This window comes from Piliocolobus tephrosceles, chromosome 2 (genome assembly GCF_002776525.5).
Source record: "Piliocolobus tephrosceles isolate RC106 chromosome 2, ASM277652v3, whole genome shotgun sequence".
Taxonomy (NCBI): domain Eukaryota; kingdom Metazoa; phylum Chordata; class Mammalia; order Primates; family Cercopithecidae; genus Piliocolobus; species Piliocolobus tephrosceles.
Genome location: NC_045435.1, coordinates 179,809,862 through 179,825,225, shown reverse-complemented (window position 1 = coordinate 179,825,225; position 15,364 = coordinate 179,809,862). Strand labels below are relative to the sequence as shown.

General features: G+C 35.9%; 1 protein-coding gene across 2 annotated transcripts in view; it reads right to left on the bottom strand.

The window, feature by feature from the left end:
* PDCD6IP (programmed cell death 6 interacting protein) overlaps positions 1-15,364 on the bottom strand; it is a 74,652-nt gene that overhangs the window by 36,293 nt on the left and 22,995 nt on the right. Inside the window, exons 4-7 of one of the 2 annotated variants that reach the window (XM_023214686.3) lie at positions 13,340-13,467; positions 10,407-10,560; positions 9,187-9,287; positions 6,787-6,918 (exon numbers count right to left, since the gene is read on the bottom strand). In XM_023214686.3, coding sequence (XP_023070454.1) covers positions 6,787-6,918; positions 9,187-9,287; positions 10,407-10,560; positions 13,340-13,467 — 515 coding nt within the window. The remainder of the gene's footprint in view (positions 1-6,786; positions 6,919-9,186; positions 9,288-10,406; positions 10,561-13,339; positions 13,468-15,364) is intronic. The other variant, XM_023214687.3, reaches the window with a different exon arrangement.

The window sequence follows — 15,364 nt, the reverse complement described above, 5'->3', positions numbered from 1 at the left end:
TCTTTTAGACAGAGTCTCACTCTGTGACGCCCAGGCTAGAGCACTGTGGCGCCATCTCGGCTCACTGTGATCTCCCAGGTTCAAGCAATTCTCCCACCTCAGCCTTCCAAGAAGCTGGAATTACAGGTGTGCGCACCCACGCCAAGCTAATTTTTGTATGTTTTGGTAGACATGGGGTTTCATCATATTGACCAGGCCAGTCTCCAACTCCTGATCTCAAGTGATCTGCCCACCTCAGCCTCCCAAAGTGCTGGGATTACAGGCATGAGCCACTGTGCCCCATCTGGCTGTTGGTTATTTCTATATCCAAAGAATTAGCAATTAAAACTTATTAAAGGCCCTCATGGAGACCCGAAACAAGGGTCTTGAAACCATACAACACAGAGAATTGAGATGCACCTCTTTCATTCCTTCACATGAAGGCAGGAACCTCAAAGGGTAACAGGTAACACTCAGTGAAAGGGTACATCTGAAAAAAATTACCCAACAACACAGGAAGTGAACAAAATGTCAATATCAATAAGAAATTTTTTTTTAAGTTTGGCCTTATAAAAAAAATGAACATAAGCCACATACAAATTTAGGTGGTATTAGGTATAAAGACATCATATAAAATAGACAATGAGGCCAAAAGCATTATTAGGGATAAATATAATACATAATCTTTTAATGTTTGCCAATTTGCCAGAAAGATATAAAATTTCTTACATTTTGCATGTAATAGTTTCTATATAAACAATTATAATGAGAAATTGATACATCTACCCATAATCAAAGTGGCAGATTTTAACATATCTGTCTCAGCAATGGCTGGACCAGATTTTTAAGAAGTGTAAGATTATAGAAGATTTGACTTATACCAAATCTTATACCAACACAATTAACAAGTTTGACTTATACCAGACATAGAGAACACTAGACTCCACAAATAGAGAATATATTATATCCTCAGGCATATAGAAAGCATCTACATTTATAAAATGACCAGATGAAGAGAGAAGGCAAGTCTAAAACAACAAAATTACAAGAATACAAAAATGGTTTAATACTAGAAAATCTACTTACATAATTCTCCAAAATAATGTTACAAAATCAAATTTCTCCATAGATGTTGAAAAAGTATTTGATAAAATTCAATATTCTTGATTTTTTTAAAATCTTAGTAAAATAGAAATAGATATATAGTTCCTTAACATGATAAAAATCTTAACCTCCAAAGCTGGTATCAAGCTTAGAGAAAGACAACCAAAACAAAACAAAAGCCACCCTTCGGTGTAAACTAGGAAATGGGAAATTGCACAAATTTAAATCACTTTTTAAATTTGTAAATCAAATTTGATTTGTAAATGTGGTTGAACCCTCCCCCAAATAGCAAACACTAGTACCAGAACCATAGGTACCCTATACACAGAGGGGGAAAACAGGGGAGTGCTAATGGTGCCACCCTGAGTTAAAACTACTTTAAGCAAATCTGAAAACAATAAAACAGGATGAGAAAACCTTGCCAGGTGATGATAAAGGCAAAGCCAACTGGCCCCTATCATGCCACCAGGGGATCACAGAAAAAAATGTGATGCTGAGGGGTCTCATTCCAGGAGAGCTGCTGAGAAAAAGAAGTAGACAGATTAACTAAAAAGACAGGGTTGCTAAGGGAAGCAGAAACAGAGAACAGAAAAGTAGGGAGGGAGAAGAAAGGGCATAAGCACTCAGAAAACGCCTATATAAGCACTCAGCAAAATATAAACCCTAAAAGTAGCTGCATCAACTTGAAATGCACAGGCTGTGAGAATTCAGGGAAGCACAGGTATGGAGGTAGTGGGATTCTTCCTAATCCAGGGTAGGCTTTAAGAGCCAGAGAAGTGGACCTTAGGAGGGAGCCCTTAACACAGTGATGCTTGTAAAGCTAACCCTGCCCATTTCCCCACACAGGAACCTCCGGCAAAATAAATCTTATTCAAACACAAGTAACTGAGAAGGCAACTCATTTCTCAACACAAAAAAAAATAAGAAAAAAACTGAAAACAAGCAGTATATCTTTCCAGTAGATAACAAAACTCACCAAAGAAATGTTGCTGCAAAGTAGATGAAAACAGCATGCTAAAAACTAAACTAAACTAAAACACTTAAGAACACAATGACAGTACCAAAAGAACAGAGTACTGGATGGCCCAAACCAGAGTGAGTGATAGCCAAAGAGCAAAGAATATAAAACAGGAAGTGGCAGAACTCACAAAAGTAAAGAAAAATACAAATTTAAGAAAGCAAGGCTGAGACGTTTATACAAGGAGCAAAAGGGAAAACAGACATCACAGAAATCATAGTAAAAAAACATACAGAACAAGAAAAAGTGAAGAAAACTCAACACAGAAGTTGGGAAGGAGAAGGCTGTTACAAATTAAAGATTCAGAGAGCATATCAACCAAATGCAAAGTGAGGACTTTGTGTGGATCCTGATTTGAACAAACTAAGACCCCTGAGAAAAAAATCAGGGAAAACTAAACTAGATGTAGATAATACTGGATTATGACTACTAATTCATATTAATATTAATTTTGCTAGATTGAGATAACGAGCCATCTAACAAAATTTTTTAATTGTTTAAATTTTTGTGTTTTAATTTTTTAAAATCTTTATCTCTTAGAGATACAGGCTAAAAAACTTAAGAATGACATGATAGGTGAGACAGTTGTAAAATACTCCAAAAAAATAAGAAGGAAAGGGGAAATAGCTAAAACACAAAATAGCAAAATACTGATAATCACTTAAGTTGGGTAATGGAAATTCAATGATCTCACGTTTATATATGTTTGATGTTTTCCCTAACAGTTAAACAAAAAAAAAAATTCATATGAAGAAACACATGCAAGAATAGTCAAGAAAATTCAGAAAATGACAAAATTCAAAAAACATGCAAGGACAGGCAGAAAAATTCAAAAAATAAGAGATAATAGTACCTATCAGACATTAAAACAGTCTAAAGTATAAATAACTAAAATGATATGGAACTGGAGTATGAACAGATAAACACATCAATGAAACAACAAAAGCAGAAATAGATCTCAGTATATACCATGAATCTAATGTGTGAGAAAGTCAGAATCTCAGATCATTGAGGAAAACAAGGCTATTATAATAAACAGTTTGGGGACAACTGGCTAGCCATTTGGAAGAAGACTTTAAAAACTGGATCCCTATCTAGCACCACACATCAGGATAAATTCCAAGTGGATCAACAATTCAAATATATAATAAATTACAGACATATTTATATTTTGCTATCAGCCATCTCATTTCTATTAATTTATTTAAGATATACCTGCTGCTATGTACGGGACTGTGTTCCCCAAATTTCTTATTTTGAATCCCTAACTCCTAATGTGATGGTATTTGAACATGGGACCTTTGGAAAATAATGGGGTTTAGATGAGGTCATGAAGGTGGGGCCTCACAGGGGATTAGTGCCCTCATAAGAGACACCAGAGGGCTTGCTCTTGCTGTTTACCATATGAGGACACAGAGAGAAGGCCATCTGTAAATCTCACCGGAATATGACCATACTGGCACCCTGACCTTGGATTTCCAGGCTCCAGAACTATGAGAAAATAAAGTTCTGTTGTTTAAACCACCCAGTCTATGGTTTTCTTATGGCAGCCTAAGCTAAGACACCTGCTGAAGTACAAAATAACTTGTGTACATGATTTTTTACTGTAGCATTGTTTATAATAGTGAATCTTGGAAACATTCAAGTATCCAGCAATAAGAGACAGCAATAAACTGTGGTTTACATAGTGAAGTATAATGCAGCTCTAAGGATAGTCTAGCTACTGCTGAATTAAGATGAAGAGATCTTCAGGATACATTGTTATACGAGAAAAGAAGGTATATAACACTGTATATATTAATAGCATACTACCACTTCAGTAAGAATGAGAAGTGAGAATGTGCAATGTGTGTGTGTGTGTGTGTGTGTGTGTGTTTGTGTTCTGTATGTATACATTTGCTTCTATTTTAAAGAAAGAAAAAGAAACAGGAAATTAATGGAAATTAACTACGGGGCAGTGTGAATAATGGATGGAGGGAACAGGATAGAGGGAAAAAAAGGAACAGGAATTAAACTATGTAACCTTATATATACCTATTTTCCCCATTTTGAAAAATTGCAAGCCCACAAAATAATTACATAGGTCCAACAATTACCATTTTGCCACATTTGCTTTATCTATTCCTTTCCCGTACAAACGCATAATCATGTACCCTTTTTTCTTTTATTGCAGAACTATCCGAAACTGAAGTTAGATGTTATGAGCCCTCATCCCTAAACACATCAGCAAGTATTCTTTCTATAAGGACAATCTCCTTAATACCTACAACCTAGTATCATAACTAAGAAAACAATACTTGCACAAAATCGATTTACAATCTTGCTAGGTCCCTCATTAACGAGTCAAATAAATCTTTGACATGTAGTCATTCTATGTGAGTCATGTTTTTGTATCTGTGTGTATATGTGTGTGTGTGTGTTTCTATATCTTTTTGAAAATTGTATTTCATCATCTTTGAAGATCCACCAAGATGACCAAGAAGATCCATCTTCTGGGGCCACATAAACTACACTGTTCAAGAACTGCAACTCATGAGCTGTATTAAGCTCAGGTACAATTTTTCTTGGCCCCAGAAGTGATTCCAAGCAGTAATTTTATCATTGCTGCCATTTTATCTATTGTTTTGATTTTCCTGATTGTGATTTTATTTTCATTTCTGGTTTGCATAGGACCAGTAAGTTATTTCTCTTTGCTAGTAGCCATAACTAGAAAGTTGGTTTAATAGTGTGACCTCCTAATGATCTCCATCAGAATCATGGGGTATTATTCTCTCCTGAATGAGAAACTACAGAGAGTATGGTTTATTGGTCAACTTCTTGTCTGTTCTGTTTGCCTTCTTGGGAGTGTAAATCAATTAAGAATAACTGTCCTTTGAAATATGGACCAGTGAGTGTGTTCTGTGTTAACTTTTTTTTGAGAAGGGGTGTCACTATATTGCCCAGGCTGACCTCAAACTACTAGCTTCAAATGATCCTCCCAAGTAGCTAGACTACAGGCATGTGCCATCACACCCAACTTCCGTCTTAACTTTTAACCTATAAATAAAGCTGTAAAACTAAAGCTGCTAAATCTATGTGTCTAAAACTGAGGAAGTCTTTACCCCCCTCCCATTGTGTGAATTTGAAATAATTTCCTTTTTCAGTGGTACTTAAAAATGAGATTAAATTTCAAAAGGAGTTCTTTCTCTGACTGATTATATTATAGAGACTAAATATGGGCTTACTTAAATCTAATAGTCCCAGAAACCAGAAAATAAAGAAACTAAACTTATAATTTAAATATGCTAGCCTTAAAAAAAAAATTCTTCCCACAAATTCCTTGTTCAGAATCATTTTTATATATGAATCTAAGTTACTGTAATCAAAGTGAAGCCCCAGACAAATCTGGGTTTGACTTTTTTAAAAAGTCTTTCTCTCATTTGGTCACTGTGAGATGTTTCCCCATGAAAAGGCTAATTAATTAATCTGAACCTCCTAAACAACATTTCCATTGTTATGGTCTGAATGTGTCCCCCAAGTTCATGCGTTCTCGATCCCAAAGTGCTGGGACATGGGGATATAATAAGAGGTGATTAGATCAAGAGGGCTCTGCCCTCATGAATGGATTAATGTCATTATCATGAGAGAGAGTTAGTTATCAAGAGAGGGGCTTTGTTAAGCAGTTCAGCTCCCCTCTTGCTCTCTCTCACTCACTAGCACTCTCTTGCCCTTCTACCTTTCATCACAGGTGACACAGCACAAAGTCCCTCACCAGGTGCCAGCACTTTGACACTGGACTTCCCAGTCTTCAGAATTGTGACAAATTTCTGTGCTTTATCAATTACCCAGTCTGTGGTATTCTGCTGCAACAGCACAAAACGAACCAAGACAACCACAGTATCTTCTAATAATCAGTACATATTTAAACTTCCCTAACTCAAATGCCCTAAGTCATCTTTCTATCCTCTACCTACTAATACGCAAAACACAAACAACTCATACAAACAGCTCTTGCTCCTGCTGGCAAGCTGCCTCAGGTGCTATAATCTCACAGCGAGTTTCTGACAACCCCAATGCCAACAGTATGAATACAACTGCACAGACAGTACTTGGCTGTTCACAAGAGATATATATATATGTGTGTGTGTGTGTGTGTGTGCGCGCGCGCGTATGTGTGTGTGTGTATATATATATGCACACACATCTCTCCACTGTCCTCAAGTTACGGAAGGATAGGCCCAGTTTAGACAAAGACCAGTCCACAAGTTAAACACTACACATACTCCTGGAGCATGGCAATTAATTTAGAATTATTTTTACGCTAAAATAAACTTGAATAAAAAAGAGAACTGAATGCAAATTCTGCATGAATTTTTCAGAAAATATATGAGACCCCAAAAATAATGCAGTAAAGTCTAAAGATAACAATCTGGAGATGGCAATTAATTTAGAATTAGTTTTACATTAAAATAAACATGGATTACAAAAGAGAACTGAATGCAAATTTTGCGTGAATTTTTTAGATAAAATATGAGACCTCAAAAAAACACGCAGTAGATAAAGTCTAAAGATAAAAACAATTACTGCCGCTGCTGACAGGGGTGATGAATGGGAAAGGTTTTTATGGGCAAACTTGGAAATCTCACTAGGGAAAAAAAAAAGAGATCCAAGTTAGTTACTTAAATATTTATTACCAAAAGACTCACCTGTAACCTTGCAATTTCTTCTCCAAATTTCTTCTGCTGTTTTGCCAGGATAGACTGATGGTACTCAGCATTGGCCTGCATGATACAGTGCTTTGCAGCCAAGACAGGGAACACCTCCTGGAAATAAAAATACTGACCAGGGGAGAGTCCAACCACACAAACCATCACAGACAACATGGGATGCAGGAAGAAAAAGGAAAAGAAGACAGAAATTAGAATCACCCCATTAATGGTTTAGAGATTAAGGTTAGTCGTTAGGTGTAAACAGAGAAGACGACATGATTTTGTATGGATTGAAATCTATGAATTAATTTTTTTTTCTTCCAATTGAAGGGGTTTTCTTTAACTGTTAACTGAAGCCAATTTAGGTTTTTACAATTCTCTTTAATTGATCCATGAAGTCAACATTTTGTTTACAAAAAGAAAGAAAAGCATGCATTATTAGAAAGAGAAGTAGAATGGACATTCACAGAGGAACACCAAGCACAGGGCTTTAGAAGCTTTCTTATGAGCCCTTACCCAGCCCGTAGAGTTAACTAAATCATCATTACTCACATATACTAATGAAATTGCTCTATAGATGACTTTCATCATGTTTTTAAAAAAAAGATAGTAAATTCTCACTTAAATTCATATCCTACGAAGGTTCTTACTAAAGATGATTTTAGCCATATAAAAATGATTTAGTATCATAGATACACTAATATTTCAGTATCATGTACTCAAAAACATATAGACAAATGCATTAAGTATATCACCAATGATGATGACAAAGTGCTATTTTGCCTATTTGTTTTGAAAATAATTCCAGTCAAAATTAATTTTAAAAGATCCAAAGACATAAAGCAGGAAAGCAATTATACTAGCAGTGGCTCTTCCAAAATGCCAAATCCTAACCTGTAACCTCACTGCTTTTAGGGAGTATATGATATTAAAAAATCCAAAGAATTAGGATAGACAATCACTGTCGAAACAAAAAATGTAAAAGAATCAAAAACTGAATTACTACCTTGTGTGCTTTCCTGTCTCCCAGGGAATAATTTCCTACCTTCCTGGATCACTACTTGCAGACATTTCAGTTTTATAACTAGAATATGAAAATATCTTATGAGCTTTATTAGTAAAAAGGAAAAAATAAAAGACATCTAAATTTCAAACTACACTCATGCCAGTTCTCAGGGTAAGGCTGGAGCAACTTGATTCTGAAACAGGAGATTTTCAAGGAATACCAGGAATGCTGCAGAGGTAGCTTCCAAGTCTTTGTAGGTGACATTCTTCTCTCCATGACAGGACTGAACTAATGGCCCAACAGGATGTAACGGAACACTGTGCAGCTGAACATGAGGTCTTTCAGATGAAAAAAACATGAGAGGAGATCCCGAGTCTCTTTTTAAGAGGAAAGCTATTAATACCCAAGAGTCCTGGGCAAATTTCTACTAGGCTCTTGGTGTATCTTAAATTCCCCAGGAATTGTCATATTAATTCCTTATTGATCATTTTCTGAGTAATAAGTACTGCAGATGCACTTATCTGCATTTTTACCTCACCCCCAAGTTGTCTGCAATTTTTTAATGTACAAAGATTCCTGAACATGACTTATAAATCCAAAAATTCCCCTACCAAAAAAAAATCATGTAACAGATACTATATGATGAAACTAATTCCTTGAACATTTCTGAAGGAAGTAGTTGAAACATATATTTCACTCAAACTTTAAGTTTTCTTTATTAATCATTCCAAATGTACTTGTTAGTGATTTGCTTTGTCATTAAATGATCATCACTAAATAGTCTTTTCAATTGTCACTTCAGAAAGGTTTACATTAAAACATTATACTTCTTGTGATATGTGGTTTAAGATGGTTGCTTTTCCTTAGCTGTCCATTAGCAGCCCAATTATTTTAATCCCTGTTGGCAAAACTTAATTCTAATCAAAGTATCAGATGAATTTGTTTTCTTTTCCTTTTTTCTTTATGTCTGTTTTTGCGCTTTAAGACTCATCTTTAAGAAAACAGGACAATAATTAAAAGTGTGAATAATCAACATGCTCAAGTATATATGCTTGTACCAAGTCACCAATGATTCAGAACTACACAATGCCTTGATTTGATGAAAGTATTAAAAACAGATGGTCAACATTTTCCAGAAAGAGTTCTAGCTTGGAAAAACAAGTTTAGTAAAAGGTAAAGACAAAGGCATCCCTTAAATATAAAAGAATTGTTCATGCATCTTAAATCTAAAAAAAAAAAAAAAAAAAAAAAACTATTTCTACTATATACTTCAGATAATTCTATTGAAACTTCAAATTTCTTTGTAAGTTTCAACTTGCTGCTTATACACAAAAAAGTCTAAATATTTCCACATGCAAAGTAAGCAAGTGTTTATAAAAACAATAACTGACCTTAGGGAGAGTATCTTTGTATTGACACTGTTTGAAAGCATCACCAAAATAATCTGCAGCCTGATTAGCCAATTTAGCTATGATGGCATCTTTCATTTTATCTGGAATACAATATGAAGTTGACCATTATAATTAAAATAAATATGAGTTAATCTGACATGTCTCAGTATAAACATTGAGATCACAAGTTTGTACACGCATCTTAAAACGTCTTTCTTGATAAACCACATTTTCTGCACAAAATTTAAAACAGACAAAATAGATTAGTGGTTGCCAGCAGTGGGGGAAAAGGGAATGAGGAGTGACTGCTAATGGGTACACAGCTTCTTTTTGGGATGATGGTAAAGTTCTAAAATAAGATAGTGGTAATCAAAACTCTACGAATATACTAAAAATCTTAACGTTGTACACTTAAAAAAGGTGAACTTTAGTGCATATAAATTCTATCTCAATATAAGCTGTTATTTTAAAAGAAAAAAGTATTCCAATTCCTATTTCTTCCACATGATGACTTATCTCTTATTTTCAATTTCTCTGTACTTACATATTCAGCCTATATTTCAATCTAAACTTTTATGCCTTATAAGAATTATTCTTATTCCCTCATTCCCAGGGCCAGGGACTGTGCCTGGATGGCTCCTTCTTTTCATTTAGGTCTACTTTAAACAGGACCTCCTGAAAGAAAGCCTTCTTGACTAAGGAATCTAAAATTAGCACAGCTTCCCTACATCCCTATCCCATAACCATACCACCAACCACTGTCATACAATTCTTTCTTATTTCTTATAGCAATTATTTATGAAACTATCCTGGCAACTTAATTCTTTCTTATCATCTTTCCTGTCGCCAGAACATAAGGTTGTTTTCTAACTGTTTATCTAGAAACTAGAACAGTGACTGGCACACAGTAAGTACCCAATAAATATTTGCGAATAAATGTTTGACATGTTAAAAACATACATAAATACTATTCCAGAATGGAGTGTTTAAAGACAATTACTAACAATCCATTTCATGACTTCAAACACAGCCTACATTCTTAAATGTGCATTTGTGTCACAAATTCAGAAAAGGATAGCTAAAAATTTTCAATAATCCATGTATCAAGTTCAAGAAGGGAAGCTCAACACTGAACATATTATATTCTAATCACTTTCTTAATTTAAAAGCCTTATCGCTTCTTTTCACATGCAACGAAATGGAAGACAAATTGGAGTTACCTCTTGTAGCTTTTAAAAAAAATACTTCTTGAGCCTGTGCCAGCATAATAAGACTGAGGGTCCCAACGGTATCTGGAGATATGTCCACAGTAGGCTCTCGATTTAAGGCAGATAAAACCGTCTCTTTAATATGTAAAAAGGCACCACTAGCAAACTAAAGGGGGGAAAAAGAATTCCTTTAAAACCTACAGGAACTCAGCAAGGCTTAATTTCCTACTGTTAAATACAAAAGTCATTTCAAATGTTAACTCAGTGAACAGTTAATCTATTTAAATTCTTATATTATGCAAAACGAACCTAAAACATCTGAACCTAAAACATCTGACCTACAGACAATAGGTCAGCTTTCTAAAACTCCATAGCGTAAGAAGAGAGTTAACAAAGAATAAAAATGAATTACAAGGAAAAACAAAGTAAACTAATGGAACAATCTGATTAAGCTATTTTCAGAAACACTTCATCAAAATTAACATGAGAAAAGACACAGGGATAAACATTAAAGTATTTTTAGTAGTGCAAAGCTCTTGCTTTGGTCCCAAACAAATTCATCTTACAAATAATTAAACATGCCGTAGTTAGGGGACACCCCAAATAGCGCATACACCTAGTCCTCTGAGGAACAGCATTACTACCCATTGCTAGTGATTTCTGTCTGGCCTTCAGAGCTCCCTAGTGAAATGTTCCCCTTCAGATTTTTCATCTCAATTATATTTTGTTAATACTGAAATAACTTTGCTTCTATGAAACAAACTATACTAAGAAAAAGAAAGAAGTCAGTCTGGGATTAAAATGTGTCATGAGTTGGCCGGGCGCAGTGGCTCACGCCTGTAATCCCAGCACTTGGGAAGGCTGAGGCGGGCGGATTACCTGAGGTCAGGAGTTCAAGACCAGCCTGGCCAACATGATGAAACCCCATCTCTACTAAAAATACAAAAATTAGCTGGGCATGATGGCACACACTTGTAATCCCAGCTGCTCAGGAGGCTGAGGCAGGAGAATCGCTTGAAGCCAGGAGGCGGAGGTTGCGGTGAGCCAAGATCATGCCATTGTACTCCTGCCTGGGAAACAAAGCGAGACTCCATCTCAAAAAAGGAAAAAAAAAGTGTCATGAGTTAGATAAATAGACAACACAGAGAAAACTCAAAGTCAAATGTATTAAAATGAACAGCATGTTTCTGCAGTCATTAAGTATTATAAGACTAGAGTATCTGCCAGGAATGAACAACTGAACTTGGTTAGTAAACTAGTGAATCAAAGTCTAGAACAGCTAGGTGTCTGAGTCTCTCATTTACAGATGAGGAACTGGAGGTACTAAAGAGGTTAAAGAACTTGCCCAACGGCACAAAGCTTCTGCGTGACAAGCAGCCTAGATAAGGACCTAGGTCTAATACCACCAGTTATCTTTCCATGATACCAGGTGCCCTGCTGTGAACACTCACAGAATGGAATGTTTCCTTCATAATTCAGAATGACCTTTCTAAAATATCATATACCAATTAACTGAGTTACAGTTAACCAAAAGCTAAATAAAATTTTACTTCGTTTTCACTATTTTATTTTATTTATTTTGAGACAGAGTCTTGCTCTTGTCACCCAGACTAGAGTGCAATGGCACAATCTCAGCTCACTGCAACCTCCGCCTCCTGGGATTAAGCGATTCTCCTGCCTCAGCCTCCCGAGTAACTCAGATTACAGGCACCCAGCTAATTTTTCTATTTTTAATAGAGACACGTTTCACCATGTTGGCCAGGCTGGTCTGGAACTCCCGACCTCATGATCTGCCCACCTCAGCCTCCCAAAGTGCTGGGACTACAGGCGTGAGCCACCACGCCCGGCTCGTTTTCACATTTTAAAATATTTGCCATATATAGCCTCAAAAAGAAATAGCATATGCATTATGTTTGTCATCTATGCCTATTCAAAACTGTAAGACAAGCCACAATTTGGAGCATGTTGTTTCCTTAAGGTATATTTTCCTTTTACTTTCTCAGAATAGCATTACTCACCTCTCCCTTAAACATAAACAACAGGAAAAAGCAGACTATCTTTGAGACAAGCAAATTTCATGGGAGGTTTGGGGGTGAAATAGTGAAAGGACATTTGGAATTACATGAAAGTTGGAATTACATGAAATTTGGAATCAGAACTACTGAAACCCAAATGGACTGCTGTTATTAAGACTTCTGACCTTTAGTCTCCTCGTATGTAACATGGGAATGATATTATATGACATACATTGCAAGGTTTATCTGGGGTCAAATAATGTACATGAAAACACTTTGTAAATTAGAAAGTAATATAAAATGACAACATGATTACATATATTACTTGACACTAATCATTTTTTTAACCAAAACAAAAAAAAAGCTGAATAAATAATAAACAACTGCCACAAAATAACATGCTATATTAGTAAATGATTAGTATGTAAAATAGATTGGGTAACTCATGAACATTACGTGTCTGACCACATTTAAATACGACCTCTCCACATGTCTCAAAGTTAAAATTTTATTTTCTTGCCAATTTCTTGTCTTTATTTTTGTAACAACAGTGAAATTTCAAGTGTCTCACTCTAAGAAAACATATGAAAATAACGTACAAATTTTTTAAATTAGGTAATTTATTTTAAATGGATTTGCCCTAAATGCCTGAGATGAAATCTCAGACATTTCAATCAACAATTACTGAGCCTCTATTATGTGCCAGGCACTGTGCTAGGTGCTGGGTATAAAACAATGAGGAAAAACAGACTTGGTCTATAGACAGTTTATCTAAGGGCTTCAACAGTAAGAATCAATTCATTTTAAAAGTGCATTCATTTAAGAAAACATCTGTTGGGTAAGAAGTAGCTATAAACCTAAATGCAAATTATTTTCCACTTAATCCAATTTAGTGTTGATCATTATTGCAGTAACTACTTTTCCGCATACCTGGTAATGCTTAGCAGCGATTTTCAATCCTTCATCATTATCCAGGTTCTGTTCTGCTGCAATTTGGCTAGCTAAGGCTGCACAATTGAACAACACACAGCTCTTTTCATATCCTAAGCTTGCAAGAGCTGTAAAAAATTAAGAAGGAAAAATTTATCAGATTATTTTTTCTAAAGAAAATAAATGTTTCAAAGAGAAATACTATGGCCTCTATCATCCCACTAACTCTCACAAAAACAAGTTTCCAGACCTGTTTTCTTGCTGTCATATGCTCCCATATTTCAAGCTGCCCTCACAGGCATTTATTTCCACAACAATATTCCCATCACCTAAAACGCTACAGAACAGTAAGTTATTCTTTCTCTCCTTCCCTTTACTTCCACATTTCTATTACAATCAAATTCAAATGCAAAAGTCATTTTCATGTCATTTCTCTCAGTTTCTTAAATTTGAATAATTATTCCCACTTTTCCACCAACTCTCAAAATTATTGTCCCACCACAATCAAACCAGTTCCTCATTACCCCAAATCTAAGTCAATGCAATTACCTCCTAGCTGGCCTTATGCTTTACTCCCTCAGGCAAATACATTTCTCAAAGAGCTAGCAGATTAGATGGGCTAAAACCCAACTCTGATAAAAAATCTACACACCTCATATCCAGTTAGGATAGTTCCTATTAAAAAACAAACAGAAAATAAGCATTGATGAAGATACAGACAAACTGGAACCCTCATGTACTGTTGGAGGGAATGCAAACTGGTGTTTGGGCATGGTGGCTCACTCCTGTAATCCCAGCACTTTAGTAGGCTGAGGCAGGAGGATTCCTTGAAGTCAAGAGTTTGAGGTCAGCCTGAGCAACACAGCAAGACCCCATCTCTACCAAAAAAAAAAAAAAAAAAAAAAGATGTTTTTAATCAGCCAGGTATGGTGGTACATGTCTGTAGTCCTAGCTACTTGGAGGCAGGAGGACCATTTGAGCCCAGGAGTTCAAGACTGCAGTGAGCTATGATCATGCCACCATACTCCAGCCTGAGCGACAGATCAAGACTCTGTCTCAAAATAAAAAATAAAAAAGCGCAACTACTATGGAAAACAATATGGCAGGTCCTCAAAATATTAAAAATAGAATTGCTATTTTATCCAGCAATTCCACTTTTGGGTATACACCCCCAAAAATAATGAAAGCAGAGTCTCAAAGCGATATATGTATGCCCATGTTCATAGCAGCATTATTCACAATAGCCAAACATGAAAGCAACTCAAGTGTCTGTGGACTGATGAATGTATAAACAAAATGTAGTATATACATACAATGGAATATTAGTGAGCCTTAAACAAGAAGGAAATCATATGCTATAACAGGGATGAATCTTGAGGATATTAAGCTAAGTGAAATAAGCCACAAAAAGACAAATATTGTATGATTCCACTTATATGAGTTACCTAGAGTAATCAAATTCATAGAGACAGAAATCAGAATGACGGTTATCAGGGATGGTGGGAGGGGGAGACGGACTGTTGTTCAATGAGTACCTTACTTCAGATTTGCAAGATGAAAAAGTTCTGGATGTATTTTACAACAATGTGAAAAACACCCAACACTAGTGAACTGTACACTTAAAAATGATTAAGATAACAAACTTCATGTTATGAAACTTTTTTTAAATGCAGTCTATGATTCTACAGTTAAATTCAGAGACAGAAAGAATGGTAGTTGCCAAGGGCTGAGGGTGGAAGGAAGAATGGGACACTATAATTTTTTTTTTTCTTTTGAGACAGGGTCTCACTCTGTCACCCAGGCTGGAGTGCACTAGTGCAATCACACTCGCAGCCTCTACCTCTTGGGCTCAATCGATCCTCCTGCCTCAGCTTCCTGAGTAGCTAGAACTACAGGCACAGGCCACCACACCCAGCTAATTTCTGTATTTTTTTGTAGAGACAAGGACTCACTATGTTGCCTAGGCTGGTCTTAAACTCCTTGGTTCAAGCAATCCTCCCAACTTGGCCTCCCAAAATGCTTGAA